The sequence below is a fragment of the Medicago truncatula genome, chromosome 1 (genome assembly GCF_003473485.1).
Source record: "Medicago truncatula cultivar Jemalong A17 chromosome 1, MtrunA17r5.0-ANR, whole genome shotgun sequence".
Taxonomy (NCBI): domain Eukaryota; kingdom Viridiplantae; phylum Streptophyta; class Magnoliopsida; order Fabales; family Fabaceae; genus Medicago; species Medicago truncatula.
The window spans coordinates 43,093,581-43,108,874 of NC_053042.1; the positions used below are offsets into that span (position 1 = coordinate 43,093,581).

The following is a 15,294-nucleotide window of genomic DNA, read 5'->3' on the forward strand; positions in this document are numbered from 1 at the left end:
AGTTTAAAAAAAGAGAAAAAGAAAAAACTAACATAACATTTAACATACTACTTTAAAATTCAATCAATCAAATGTTCGGAGACATGAATATTTCGTTCAATTTAATTTTATCATGCTAACATTTTTTTTCTTAATTCATATAAAAAAATCACATTTTTTAATTCTTGTATTATTTTCCAATAGCATTTTCAATTTGTAATTTTGTAAAATTTTCATTGAGAATTTTTTGTCTCTAATTAATTTTAGGCTTAAATATGAAAATAGTCCCTCCAAATATATGACATTTTGATTTTAGTCTCTGTAAAAATATTTTTTTTGATTTTAGTCACTGCAAATATAAAAAATTTGGTTTTGGTCCTTGGTATTTTGTTTTAGTCCTTGTAAAATAGATTCATATTGGATTTGGTCTTTGTAATAGGTAGAATATTTGATTTTAGTCCCTCAAAACGAGGACTAAAATGAATATTATAGGGACCAATTTCAATATGAAATGATTTTACAAAGATTAAAACAAAATACCAAGGACCAAAACCAAATATTCTTTATTTGAATGGACTAAAACAAAAAAATATATTTTTATAAGGATTAAAACTAAAACGTCAGATATTTGCAGGGACCATTTTCAGCCTTAATTTTACTTCGTGAGGATTAAAAACAAAATTATAATATTAATTAATTAATTTTTTTTATCTTTCCACATCGTTCTTCTTCCGTCTTCATTCTTTTTCTGCTTCAAGTTCGCGTTTTCACTTCCAAATCAAATTTTCCTGCGTTTTCTCCTATCTTCATTCTCTCCAAAATCCATTAACTAATTTTCCCCTATCGTTAAACATCAACACTTATCCTTCATCGAATTGCATCTCTTCCAGAAAACCCTATTCAACAATTTCAAAACCCTAGCCCCTTCAATGGCATCAAAGAAGAAACAATCGGAAGGAATCGCTTTGTTATCCATGTACAACGACAACAGCGACGACGATATGGAAGACGCTGAAGAAGTGAATCGCCAGGGGGAGCAAGATGACGCCGCTGAACACGCGGCGGAGGAAGATTTGACTGCCGATACGTATAGAATGACCGTTACTGATTCCGGAAACGAAGTTACCGGCGAGGGTTTTACTCCGAATAGATTGTTTTCTCCGGTGCAAGAGCAACAACGGGTGGAATTGAAGATTAGTAAGAGTGCCACGCTTACGATAGTTGATTATGGTCATGATGAAGTAGCAATGTCACCTGAACCTGAGGTAGTTTTTTTTTCTTCCCTTTCTCATAGAGCACTCTCTTTGGTTCTGCTGTGATAAAAATTGATTTTGAATCAATTGATTTTACTTAAAAGTAAGTTAGTATGAAATGGTATATGTTTGGAGAGTTGAACGATAAGTTTCAGTGTAAAAATCACGTTTTGACTCAAAAGCTAAAAGTTCTAGCTTCAAGTTAGAATCAATTTTGGAGGTACTATCAATTGTACTGAGGGCAACCATATATGGCAAAATCAATTTTACACTTCTTGAATCAGCTATGGTTGCTCCGAATGTGGAACCAAACATAGGTTTAGACTTGGTTAGATTATACACTGAAAGGTAATGGGTGTTAGTTGGTTTTTGTTGCAGGAGGGAGAGATAGATGGTAGTGGTAGAGTTATGTTTGGGGACCAACATCATGTAACCAATGGTAAGTTCAATTTTCAGAAGTTGCAATTGCTTTGATGTATTTGTTCGATTCATTACTACAAATTTACTCTTTTTAATCTGTGACAAATATATGGAAACTTCCAAAGGCCATTGTTTTGTTTAGAAAAAGTGATTTTTTTCACGAAAAAATTGCAACAAACGGGATCTTAGGTAAATTGTTTATTGTTTATGTTTATTTTACTCCCCAGCATAAAATTTTTCTGCAGGCGATTTGCTAGATAGAACATCATCAGGAACAGCACAAGTTTTGACACCTAACAATCAAGCTAACACTCCCCAATTTTCGGAGACATTGAAATCTGATACCGTGAATAATGACGATGTGATTAGACCTGATGATGCAGAGCTTGGAGAAGCAGATCAAGATGAGCATAAATCTGAAGATCCATTGGATAAATTTCTTCCTCCTCCACCCAAAGATAAATGTTTAGAGGAGCTACAAGTAAGTCCTCTTCAATGGTTTAAAAACTACAGTTGATGAATGCCATTTAGATATATTTTAAAGAACCATGCAATTGCTGAGTTAAACTGGTTCGATTTACTCCTGATCAGGCATTCAATATTCTTTATTGCCAATGAATTTGATAAAAAAGAAACTTTGGCAATTAGAGGGTTGGGTTGAACTTTTTTTTATTTTATCTTATTACCTTTCTTTGCTGCTCAGCATCTATGCATTTCATGGAGATAGGTACTTTTATAATGTGCATTGCTAGTTGAAATGACTTGTTTCAGTAACCAATAATCTGGATTTAAATCTGTAATTTTCACATTAGAGTGGTTTATATTGCCTTTGTTTCTAAGCTGGAATATAAGATTAACATTTGAAATGAAGATCTGTAGAATTTTTAACAGTTATTACTAATCACGCTAATCTGCATACCTCTGTTGTTTTACTTTACCCTGATAGTAGAATCCCAATGTTTATTTTTCACCGAGTAAAAAGATGGGTGGAAAATGTTGCAGCAAATATCCATTTTCTAATGCTGAGAACGGGGATATCTTGGTGCCCAATGTAAAAACAGGAGTCAGTGCATCACTCGATAAATAAAATTTATGCATTATTTTATCATTGAAATATAAGATATTATTGTTTGTTTCCATCAGCTCTTTCCGATTTTTAGCAAAAGGGGAAGAAAGGAAAACAAGGTTCTACTACCATTGTTCAATAACCAGGCAAAGTTTTATTATGTTGAAACTTGGAAGTGGTCCACATTATGTAGGTTATTGTATAACCAACTTACTCACCATTAAACACTTATTTTTCTCCCACCTCTTCTAGTTCAGTACCATCAACATTCTGCACATGGTTCTACTTGGAAGTTTTATTATGTAGATAAAGAATACTAAGGGGCTGAACTAGAAGAGGTAGGAGGAAAATCAGTGTCTAATGGTGAGTAAGTTAGTTATGCAAGGAACAAGAGGGGGAAGAGAGAGATCAATTCAGGAATTATACTATAGAGAGTTAGTCAGGTCATCGAGAATACTTCTATGGAGAAGGGAGACATTGTTCTTTCAGTTTTTCTTTTTCTTGTAACATGCTTTGTTCATCAATACAGATTACAAGTTATCCAGTATTTGAGTCTTCAATCTTATACAATCCAACTCTTTTTCCTAGGCATGGTACCGGAAATGTATTACCTAGTGATATGATAGGATTTATTGCACCATGGAATTCATATAATTGACCCCATCTACTGGAATGGGAAAGCACTCGGACTGTTGTTGCAATCAAGTAAAGATTTATGTTCTATGTAGGGGGTAGGAATAGGTTGTTTGTTTGTAAATTGAATCTTTTGCTTTGGTGGTTTATTAGCATTTAGACATCCCAATTTTTTTCCCTTGTCAATTTTCATGATAGCCTTCAAATTGATTATTGCAGAGAAAAATAAATAAATTTCTGGAGTATAAGAAGGCAGGAAAAAGTTTTAATGCAGAAGTTCGCAACAGGAAGGACTACCGAAACCCTGACTTCTTACTGCATGCTGTGAGGTACCAGGATATTGATCAAATAGGGTCTTGTTTCAGCAAAGATGTATTTGATCCTCATGGATATGATTCAAGTGACTTTTATGATCAAATAGGTCCGTAATTTTCTCTTCTCTCCATCTTTTATTTCAGCGTTAGTGGTATTTTTATATAATTTGTTCCTGTTTTAACCTTAATTAATTTATTTATTCGATAGATCACATACTAATTGTAGTGCTGTACATGTTTATGAGTTCATCTATATTTGTTTGCCACTGAGAGTTACGCTACTGATAGCTGCTTTTTCCCCTAACCTGAAGGCTGATTTAAAGTATATATTATTGCCTGCCTCATATTTTCGATGCCAGTATTAGAATTTTTTGTTACAGAATTTTGTTTTCCTGTTCTCAAGATACTTTGAGGTTATCATTCAGGTTGGACTTACTAGAACTTGTGTTAGAGTAATTATGATAAGCTTGGTGAAGTATGTATAATTGACCAGGCTACTATTTTGAATATCAGTAAATAGAGAAATCATGACTTTATTTTGTTGCACTATATTAACGATGCTTCTGAATTTGCTTTCCTCCCTCTCCCCTCTTTTTTGACAAATTTTGTTGGTCATTACTTGCAGGCATCTACTAATTTTCTTATTAGTTTTAAGTGAAAACTGCAATTAATTTTCCAATCTCAACTACTTCATTATTCTTATTAATATTATTATTATTATTAATTAATGTTAGCGTTGTTTTGGCCGTTGTTTTTACACTACTTGCCCTCATTTGCTTTTGTCCCTTGTCTAAAACAAAGCAGAAGCTGATATGAGGCGAGAAAGTGATAGGAAAGAGCAAGAGAAGAAGAAAGCACAGAACCAAAAGGTTGATTTTACTTCTGGGGGTACACAACCAGGAATTGTGCTTGGTGCTCCCAGGATCAGCATGCCTGTTGCAGGTTTAGAAATCACCTAGTTTATTTGTTCAGTGCTGAAGCTATTTTTTAGAAGTCTTTTTTCAATATAATATGTTATATTCTCATGTCGCTTTTATGTTGACTTTTTTTTGCATAGGCGGTTCTGCTGCAACTACAGGTGGTTTACATTTGGTGCCTCCTACAGCTGATTCTATTAATCGAGATGGTAGACAGAATAAAAAATCAAAATGGGATAAGGTATTTATCTAAATAAATGCAAATAGTACTTCAGTGACACTCATCATCATTGTGCTTACTAAATTCTAGTGAATGACAGGTGGATGGTGATCGGAAAATTCCTCTGCCCTCTGTGGGGCAGGATTCTGTATCTACAGCAGGGGCTAATGCAGCAGTGTTATCTGCTACTAATGCTGGCAGTGGATACATGCTATTTGCGTGAGTCGATCAGCAACCTTGAACTTCTTTCTGCATTCTATCTCTCTTTTGATTTTGGTCATGTTTTCAGTTTCTAAGATTTGAGTTTGGTTTGGCATGTGTTCTTGTTGAGACATTTCAAAGTATGTCTTGCCTGTTATCATTTACTTAAAGAAAGTTAGAATCTAAACCAAGTTTTTGTGATTTGCGTGTCAGCTATGTACTCTTTCAAAAGTTTAAAGCTGTCAATACTTGCAATATTCTAAATGCATTCATGACAAGTTAAATAGTTTCATTTCTCTGGGATATTGTATAGTATTGAATTGAGAATGGGTGATTCTCGTCCTATGTTAAAGAAAGCTTTCTAGTGTAGCAGTGGTGTATTTATGTTGTAATTGTATGGCTCAGGCCAATGTGATTGTTCCATTGTAATCTTTCATCTATTCCTTGCACACCTTGTGCTTCTTGTTTTTTTAATAAATTTTTCTTCAAAAAAAGTTTCACTTTTCTGAATTATTTACAAATTCTGTTTTGTATGGAGAAGATGGAGAAGAATTTGCTGAAGTTTCTGTTTTACCTCAGTTTGATTTCAAAATCTACAGTTTAACACGTTCCTTGTTTATTGTCAATTTTATGTCATATAGTTTCAAGTCATTGTTAGCTACCACTAAATTAAATTAAATGTTGATACAATTACCACTGTTGTCTGACAGGCAACAAAAACGACGAGAGGCAGAGGAGAGAAGGTCTAGTGAAAGGAGGTTGGAGAGAAGATCCTGAGCCACATTCATTTTGGTCTGTTGTATCGAACAGTGTTATAAGCGGTGGTTGAGATTTTGCTGCTTTACATTCTTGCTTGTTTATTATTTTGGCAACGCTAAGATACACTGTATATTCTCAAAAATGAAAAGAAATTTCCTGCTTCAGTTGGTCTGACCCTTTATTACTGTGAGAGCAGGATTTATGATTTATAAGAAATTCATATGAAATAGTTGTTCACGCTGGTTGATTGGTTGGGTTTCGTTTTGTCATCCGTATTACAATATCATTGCTTGCATATTTTGTTAGTTTTTTAACTATTGTATTGTCTTTTGAGTTTGTTGTACGAGGGAACTATTTCACAGTAACATGCAAGCTTGATTTATGATTACCTTCATTTTTTTAAGTCATCCTGCCAGCAAATACGTTTTAAAGATGATTATGTAACCGTTAGATAAATCAAAAGAAACAAGGCAAGTCTAATCTTTAAGGTAAAAGGAAAAACAAAAACCTTCTGCAGCTGCTTGATGCCGATGCAGGTTGAATGTTGTAGTCAATTCTATTCACAGTTATTAGTTGCTCTTTTATTGCATCCATGGATCAATCAAGTTGTGAGCAAAATGATCCCAATGAATCACTGCAAATCAAATTGATAATATCAACGATTTTGTCTAATGTACACAAGTAAATCAGTCTTGCACCATATCCAGTTTTGTTTCTACTATTGGATAAATAAGTTACATCATATCACATTTGATTTAATGGTAAGACTTATTTATTCAATGATTAAAACAAGTTTGGCGTAAGATTTGTCTCACTTGTGCACTCTAAAATTGACCGAAATGGTTAACTTACCGAAATGATACTCAAATACCGTATTTGATTATCATTCGCTAAAGTGGCTTATATTGTAAGACTAATTAGGGAGTAAATAACAAGTGATAATTAATACTACGGTAGGAGGTTATGAGAATCCTTCTAAAACTAAGAGTAAAATCAAGAGTGTGTTTGATTTGTTAAAATGAGAGGGACTTGATAGCACAACTTTGATTTTACCATGCTTGATTTAATAATTAGTCATGAAATTAGATAAAATGGGTGCAATAGACTTGACAAACACAATAATTACAACTTATCTAAAACATCACATTGTCATTTTTTAATTTTCTACAAATTTTCTCACTCATCCCATCTCTGTTTGTCTCACATGTAAATGAGTCTTAGTTAAGTGGAAATCAGACTCAAAATCCTTCTTTCTCAATGAAATTTTAAAATATTAATTGTATTTTTTTGAAGTGTAATCTTAGCCCGATTTTTACATTTGTAAAGAATATAAAGAATTACCGGAGTCATATACTCCAAGTTTGTGTTGATCTGGTTGTGGTTTGAGTAAGAAAAGTCAGTCACAAGTTGCATAAAATTCTTAATTGTTAATATTAGGCAAGAGATATTGATTCTTCTAGTTTGTATAATGATTAATCAAGAGTGTGTAATTAATTAACAATGAGCAATGCTATTTAAAGGGAAAAGATTGTCCCGAAATCATCAAGAAAAAGAGATTGAACAATTAAAACAATTGGTTTTGCACAAAACACGGAAGAGAGAGAAATGTTAATGATAGTGAGGTAGGATTCCCTCAATTCTGAAGGACTCTCTTCTGAAAGATGAGACCATATAATAGTATGACACGTTTGACGCACGCCGCTTGTAGTCCAAAGACACTAGGTCACCAACTTTATATTATGAATAGTTGACATTGAAGGATGGATGCATAATGTTATTGTGAAATAAAATAGGGTTTGCTTGATTATGGATGAGATACATGTTAATAAGCATAATATATAAATTATTGTAAAATAGAGATAAGTATAGATTGTTAGTATTCCTTAGTAACAGGAAATTGACTATGTTGAGTTGTTGGAGTCATAGCCACTGCCTTTGGAATAGGTTAGCATAGCAACAACAATAAGTTATACGCTCCACTCCTTAAGATTAGGAACTGAAGCTCCTCTCTTGTACCTTAAATACTGATGTATCTCTCTACCGTGAAATCAGAATTTGAAACTATTTTACATGTAAGGGTATGACAAGTGGGGCGCCACTTGTAGTCCGATGAAAACGCATAAGAGAAATAACCAAGAAAAAACTACAAAGAACAACCAAGAAACTCTCACCAAAGGAGGATTAAATACGAGTTCTCACAATCACAAGAAAGGAACGTGAAAAGAAACAGAAAATAACAAGGAGGTGTGAAGCAAAAGGAAAAGGAAAACTGGGAACAAAGAAGAAAGGGTAACGTGTAGAGCTATAATATATTCATGAGGGATCCAAATCAAAGAATGAACAGAGGGATCCAAATCAAAGAATGAAAGCATATAAATATTGTTTTATGATATATATGGTTTAAACATTCAAAACACAACCAAAAGTATTTGGATGAGGTGTATAGCTGAACCAAAGATTTGGGTTTGAATCTAGCCTTAAAATGCAGCAATATTAAGCGAGCAGAAATAAAGCAGAATCTATCTGTTACCATTCATGCATTAAGCGAGCAATGTGCCTTTTTGAGAGAGATACCAATACTAGCAGGAAATCTTTTCTGCTGACATTCATAATATATAACTAATTGGTCATAAAAAATGGTGCATGACATTGAACATGTGCCTCTTAATATCAAATATCATCTTTGTTTCTATTTAGGTATGAGTACATAAAAGGAAAAAAGAATCACCTATTCTGATTGCTTGTCCAAGATAGTCTTAACAAAGGGAAAAACAAAAGGACACCGAAAATAAAGAAGTTTTATGCATTCTTTTCAAAGAACAAAAATTTTGAATTTAAAAACTGGCCACGAACCAACACAATTCAAGAGAAGATCATAATTTGAGTCTTCAAAAGAACATCTCCCAACAGGTAAATGCTTTTGACAATAGTCAATAAGAAATCAGCATATCACCTTTTTTTTTTTGAAACTCGATCGGTATCCGGTTTAAGCTATGAACCGACTCAACATATCACTTTCGTCTCCCTCATCTGAGATACTCTGAACAAGATAGTTCGAAAGCAAGTAAATAGAATTATGTTTACATTTAATTTTTTTTTTCTGTCTTAGAAAAATATCAAGTATCTAGAAGTCGTATTAAATCTAGGTTATTCTAAATTGAGTCAAAAAGGGAAATTGAGACTATAGAAATTAACATTAAAAATTATTTATTTTGCTTGTTTTGAAAGAAAATCTATTTCAAAAGAAATTTTACTTCAATTTTACATTGACTAATGCTATTCTTTTTTTTCTTGAAAGGATGACTAATGCTATCTTAGTTACCAATTAGAGGTTATGTCGACGGGTTAAGTAACAATGACTTCATGCCCGTTTTGCAAAGAGATTTAAGATTCTGAACCAATTTGTTACAACTATTTTTCGTGAAAAAATAAAACCTTCTTTAATGGAATAATCACTTTTAGATATTTTCATCCATTTGTTATGATCCCTTTCCTTAAATCTTTAATGGAGAAATTTTAGAACGTAGATTTTTTTAATTTGAACAAGGCAAAATGAAATATATTAAAATGAATAATGTATTTTAACCGGCACAAGGAGTTCAAAGGAAGAACACAAACTGTTACACAAGGAATGCTAAAAGTCTAAACCCAAACATACTAGTGGATTAAGCCACCACATATGATAATCAAAAGCAAAAGTAATTTAGTTTGCTTTCAACCACCAAAAAGAGAGAAGCTTGATTATATCCACCAGTTATGCAAGGGTTCATCTTTAGTCTTATGCTATTTATTTCTTTCCAAATCACTCAAACACACACAAATCAAATTAAAGATTGAACGGATAAAAAAGTTTTAGGAAGAACAACCCAATTGGACAAATTGTAGGAAACAGCCCAATAACAAAAACAGTTTAACCGCAACTATACCAATCCAATGACGAACAACATGCCAAATACTCCCAAAAAGAGAGGCCTTAAATGGAACTGTTTTGTGTCAAGTAATGCTTGATACAACAGAAGAAATTGATGGATCCATGGTTATCAGCATACGATAAACACCACTAACTAAATATCCGTTGGAAGGGTCTAACATCCATTGCCACCTATCCACCTCGACAACCTGTAAAACAATATTATGAATGAGTGTGCAGCACTCCTCAACCACCTCTTCCTCCCACACAAACAACCTCATCTGCCACTTCTGAGCCTCCCAACCCTCTCCCAACCTTAAAGAAAATATATCAGCAACCGTTATATCTTTAGATTCAGATAACTGAAATGAACGACTAAATCAGACACTTAACGAAATACCACCAACCCACCGATCAGTCCAAAAAATGTATTAACCCCATCACCAACCACCCTTCTCAAATTACCATCAAACCAATTTCCAACACCCATCCCATAACCACGACAAATCCCCTCCAACGCTTGCCATCAGGCAAACCCTCCCCGCCCTCCCTCCTTTATATGACCACCAAACTTACCTAGCCACCAAAACTTTGTTCCACAAACTACCTCTATCTACAACCATCCTCCAACACCATTTGCCTAGAAGCACAAAATTAAACGCCCTCACCCTCCTAACCCCCAATCAACCACTCTCCTTACTGAAACATATATCATCCCATTTTACCCAAGGTATTTTCATATTATGCTCACCACCACCCAAATAAAATCATTTTAAATGAGATTCAATAGAGGAGATGATACATGTAAATGCCTTGAAGAAGGAAATAAAGTAGATCAGAAGAGAAGATATGACAGATTTCAAAAGAGCGAGACGACCCTCAAAAGAAGTAGATATGACAACTTTAATTAAGTTGTCTCACGCTATAATGTATCTGTTACCATTCACACAAAAAGGCACGGACCTTGATATGATGCCCACACCATGTAACAGTAGATGCTAGTCACATATTTTTCTTGGTTTTGCTATAAGAAATTGGCATGTCTAGTTTACAACATAGGACACAAAGGGTAAAAAATATGTCTGCATTGCTTTCCGCAACTTTTGTGAGGAACATGACAACTTTGGTCTTTTAAGAATTAGACATGTCTCTAAATATTTTGGAGAGGATAAAACAAGGTAATATTATATATATATATATATATATATATATATATATATATATATATTGGTTTGTTTCTCTTTACTATGTTAGTTATCAGAAAATACACCATCAATATATACTGGTTATAAATTATGATGTGTCTCACACATGGAAGATGGGGTTTCAATATTGAAACCCTAGAATTTGTTTCAAATGTCTTTTATTTCAGTGCTTGGATACTAGTGTTTGAAGAGAATTGATTGCATTGAATTTATTATTTAACAAATGTTAATGTATTTATTCTCAACCCATTGTACTAAAAAGCATTTGGTAAAACATCTCACGTCACCACTTGGACTTTTTTCCTATGGCTTGCGTAATCATCATATTTATGAATTGACTTCCAACATCGAAAAAAGGTGGTGCTATTTTGTTGCAAGTGGTTTGCTCCATCTAGCAAAGGGGGTACAAATAAATAAATTCATGAATTTATTTGCTCCATCTATGCACAACCCATTCCTTGCAAGTTGCAGGGAATAATTCAAAGAAATATAGTTTGCATTATTGTTTTTTTAAAATTTTAACTCCACATGTACCTAAAGTCTAGATTCGACCCTGATGCCCTATAATATGATCTCATAGTGTTTCTATGATGAGATTTTGAATATAGCCAAAAATCACGATGAACATTAAAAGATGTTGAAAATCTACATTTTTAGATGTAGTAGAGAAGTTTAATAATGGGAATATAAAATAATATTTGAGTACCACCAAAATAAAACATTCTCAAAACACTTTATTGAAACAGACTAACCAAACAAAGTTTATCCTTAACAGCTAAACAACTTTATTGAAATAGACTAACCAAACAAAGTAAAAATTGAGCAATTCAACTTCCAGTGCTTAATGCCAATTACTTGTCTTTCTTTTCTTCCACCCACTGCTTACCATGCCTAACAAAATGGTTGTGATCATAATGGCTGACAACATTCAAACTGTCTAACCAATCATCGGCAGCCTTCAACAAAGTGTTCAGTTGAGTTGATTCACGTGCTTTCGGAAAAGCCAAAATTGACCTTTTCAGCTTATCAGTAGTTAGGCCAAAAATTGGAAGAGGCATTTTCAGCGGTCCATCTCCATCATGCAACTTTGGTTGATTTTTGCCTGTGACGAAGGAAGAGATATAAAATTAGATAGGTGAAACAAAGAAGTTAATTTTGTATTTAGTAATGTTAGAATGAAACAGATGATCATATACTTTTAAAGTGAGCAGATAGATTGTGAAAGGTTAGAAATGCTGCTTTTATGTTTTTAAGCGTTGGTTTGGCGCGGATCCCATAAATTGGATACCTGAACACAAGTTTGATTTGTTAGACGGACAAAGAAAAATTTAGAAAATAAATGACGGCAAAAGATGTACATTTTGAAACCTACCATGCCACAGAAAACCAACTGCATGGTGATATATCAGAGCTCCTGTAGGTTTTTATATAAGGACGCTCCTCAGCAAGAATTGAAACCTGAGAGATGAGAGAAATATTTAGCGTTTAAACTAGAAAAATGGAATATAATGTGAAGAGGTATATCTGAAAATGAAAAGAACTTGCCTTATTAATCAGATGCATGCGTTCATGTGGACGTTCGTCCTCAAAGAATTGATAGACAAGCTTAGTTGTTGTCTTCTTTGAAGGCTCCAAACCACTTTTTTCCTCACTAGATTTCCTGCTAGAGATTCATTACAACAAAAACCACATATCTTAAACATTGGAGTGGTGGCAAAATGATGTCTTGAATTCAAAGAAAATAAAGAACTATTAAAAATGGACAAATGAAAAACCAACTTACTTCAATCCTTGATCATCCTCAACATACAATTGAAGAGCAGAAAGAGATGGAGCAAAGTACTGTGCAACAGTTTCATGGTCGATTTGTTTAAAGGGCACCTCCACGCCGATAGCACTCCATTCATTATAAGACTCCCACAGGTCTTCAAGCACAAAATATGGTTTTCCCTCAGATTCAATGCTACTTCCCTCGATCTTAGGCTGTGTAATTCAAAGTCAAAACATATATCAGTTATTAACAAAAAGAAATTTGATCAAAACTGAAAGCATTTGCAAATGATGAAAATAAATAATTAATAAAAAAATCATGATTAAGTACTCATTTGTTACCGTTTTTTTCTCAAAAAATAAACTTTTTTTTTTCATTTTTTATTAATTAGTTTTAGGAGTTTTCATCTATTTATATAAATACAGTCTTTATTTAAAAAAACGAAGAATTTGACTAAGATCTAAATAATAGTTTAATTTAAAAGCTGTTTTGACTAGCTTCTCTTTTAAAAATAAAATAATAACAATAATAATTAATAATTTTAATGATAGTCAACAAATACAAAATAACTTCAGTTTTTTATTTATTAAATTTTAAAAATTAATCTATAAATTATAAAATATTAAAATCCCTTTTTTATAATAAAAAATGGCCCCTAAAGTTTCTTCGAGGGATCAAAATTCAACACTATTCGATCTCGATCACCAAAGCATCCCGATAATGAAAATTTAGATGAACTCAAGTCCATTGTCTTAAAATGTAAAAAAAAAAAAATAACAAAAATGGATGAGGAGGTAAGAGTTTTAAATATCATCTACGTGGCTATCACAAAAACTGATAAAAAAAAAAGTGACAAAAATTAAAAGATTCAATTTTAACACCTTGGATGAAAATTTAACTGCCAGCAAAGGGGTCAGTGAGGATAGGAGGCTATGAAGGTTGTCCCCGCTAATTGATCTCGGTAAAATCAACTCGTACAAGTTGACACGTATGTCCTGCTTAACTGATTCAGATTTCTCCAGCCGATTATTGTTGTTGTTATGTGGATCTGATTGGTTAGGTCCATTGTTTTTTGACAACGAAAATCGACTAGTAGAGTTTGACATGATCCGAAAGCAAATGAATTGACGGATAATAACGAGAAAGAAACAATGAATGGAAAAAAATCGAATGGTGATAAGGAATAGAGCGTTGTGTTTGTGAGTTTGGATTGGAAGGGAGAAAGAAGCAAAAGCACAAAAGAAGATGTGTGTGTTATGTTTGTAATGAGAGGTTGAAGTGTGTTTATATAGAAGTAAGATGAGGCGATTAACAATGTGATTGGATAAAAATTAATTTTAAATGAATTTATAGTGTAACATTGATTATGATGAAAAGTGAATTGAAAGTAAAATAATTTAGGTTGAATATGAAGAAGTGAGTTGAAAGTAAAATAATTTAGGTTGAATATGAATATGAATTTATATATTAAAATTTAGAACACATTCAATATTATTTTTTTATTTCACTTTTGTAGTAGTCAAAATTGGTTCTAAAGGTTTTGTAAAAAAAAAATAAAAAAAATAAAAAAGGTTTAGAACCAATATTAATATTTTGGTTGATTTCGAGTATAATTGATTTTGACCACATAATTAATTCTAATTTAAAACTACAATTTATAGCTTTTGACCAAAACGTTTAACAAAGTTAAAAAAAAATTGATTGAAACAAAGTTTAAAAAATTAAAATTAATTATGAGATCATTTCACACGTATTAAAAAATAGGCCAAATACCACTTTTGTTTCTTTTAGTTTGACAGAATTCACAAATTAATTCTTTAAGTTTCAAAAGTTTCGATTAGGTTCTTTTAGTTGATAAACTATTTCACCGTTACTGCTGTTGTCGGTCTCCGTTAAACTGATGTAACCGTGAAATTGTTAACGTGGATCAAAATGTTGCCTTTTAAAAGCTTCAGGGTGTCAAAACGCTACGTTTAATGGTCACAAATGGTCATTTGTGACCATTAAACGTGACATTTTGACACCCTGAAGCTTTTAAAAGACAACGTATCCAAGTCAACAACTTAACGGCTACATCTGCATCAGTTAGTTATTAACTGATAGCATGGCTAACAGTGAAATAATTTATCAACTAAAAGAAGCTATTTGAAACATTTGAAAGGAGTAACTTGAAAATTTTGTTAAACTAAAACGATATAGTTGAAACTTTTAAAATTTAAAGGACTAACTTGAGAATTCTGTCAAACTAAAAGGACCAAACGTGGTATTTGGCCTAAAAAAATATAATATAATATTCATTAAAATTTGAAAACAACAAATAAATAGGAACAAAAATTGTCTACAAAAGCGAAAATTAAAGGGAACTTGGAGACTTGATAAGAAAAGGTCCCCGTGAGCATAGCTCAGTTGGTAAGGACAATACATAAAATATGCAAGGTCGGTGGTTCAAACCCCGGCCACCACAAAAAAAATGTTTACTTTTAATTTTTTTTCAGTCTTAGAAAAATATCAAGTATCTAGAAGTCGCATTAAATCTAGGTTATTATAAAGAAATTAACAATAAAAATTATTTATTTTACTTGTTTTGAAAGAAAATCTATTTCAAAAGAAAATTTACTGCAATTTTACATTGACTAATTCTATCTT

General features: G+C 32.6%; 2 protein-coding genes across 3 annotated transcripts; one reads left to right on the forward strand and one right to left on the reverse strand.

The window, feature by feature from the left end:
• The first annotated feature begins 685 nt into the window (after positions 1-685).
• On the forward strand, positions 686-6,076 carry LOC11412455 (SAP30-binding protein). Of its 2 annotated transcripts, XM_003591413.4 has the most exons (8): positions 687-1,244; positions 1,611-1,671; positions 1,898-2,133; positions 3,571-3,772; positions 4,470-4,607; positions 4,723-4,823; positions 4,903-5,021; positions 5,714-6,076. In XM_003591413.4, exons 1-8 carry the CDS (start codon positions 909-911, stop codon positions 5,778-5,780), a joined length of 1,260 nt encoding a protein of 419 aa, XP_003591461.1. In that variant the 5' UTR covers positions 687-908; the 3' UTR covers positions 5,781-6,076. The 2 variants fall into 2 exon arrangements, with proteins under 2 accessions (XP_024639387.1, XP_003591461.1); XM_024783619.2 differs by lacking the exon at positions 5,714-6,076 and having other exon boundaries at positions 686-1,244; positions 4,893-5,027.
• Positions 6,077-11,563: 5,487 nt separating this feature from the next.
• LOC120579078 (uncharacterized) lies at positions 11,564-13,887 on the reverse strand. Its single transcript, XM_039831158.1, has 6 exons — positions 13,530-13,887; positions 12,661-12,860; positions 12,423-12,537; positions 12,250-12,335; positions 12,074-12,165; positions 11,564-11,979 (listed from the first exon to the last, which is right to left on the reverse strand). The coding sequence occupies exons 1-6, from the start codon at positions 13,752-13,754 to the stop codon at positions 11,729-11,731; spliced, it is 969 nt and encodes a 322-aa protein (XP_039687092.1). The 5' UTR covers positions 13,755-13,887; the 3' UTR covers positions 11,564-11,728.
• Between the last annotated feature and the right edge of the window lie 1,407 nt (positions 13,888-15,294).

Bases quoted from the DNA above. Each gene is read 5' to 3' on its own strand.
- LOC11412455 (XM_003591413.4), top strand. From the start codon at position 909: ATGGCATCAAAGAAGAAACAATCGGAAGGAATCGCTTTGTTATCCATG. The intron at 3,773-4,469 runs GTCCGTAATTTT...AAAACAAAGCAG, and splicing joins TGACTTTTATGATCAAATAG to AAGCTGATATGAGGCGAGAA. The intron at 4,608-4,722 runs GTTTAGAAATCA...TTTTTTGCATAG, and splicing joins GATCAGCATGCCTGTTGCAG to GCGGTTCTGCTGCAACTACA.
- LOC120579078 (XM_039831158.1), bottom strand. From the start codon at position 13,754: ATGTCAAACTCTACTAGTCGATTTTCGTTGTCAAAAAACAATGGACCT. The intron at 12,538-12,660 runs GTAAGTTGGTTT...AATCTCTAGCAG, and splicing joins GAGGATGATCAAGGATTGAA to GAAATCTAGTGAGGAAAAAA. The intron at 12,336-12,422 runs GCAAGTTCTTTT...CTCATCTCTCAG, and splicing joins GCATGCATCTGATTAATAAG to GTTTCAATTCTTGCTGAGGA.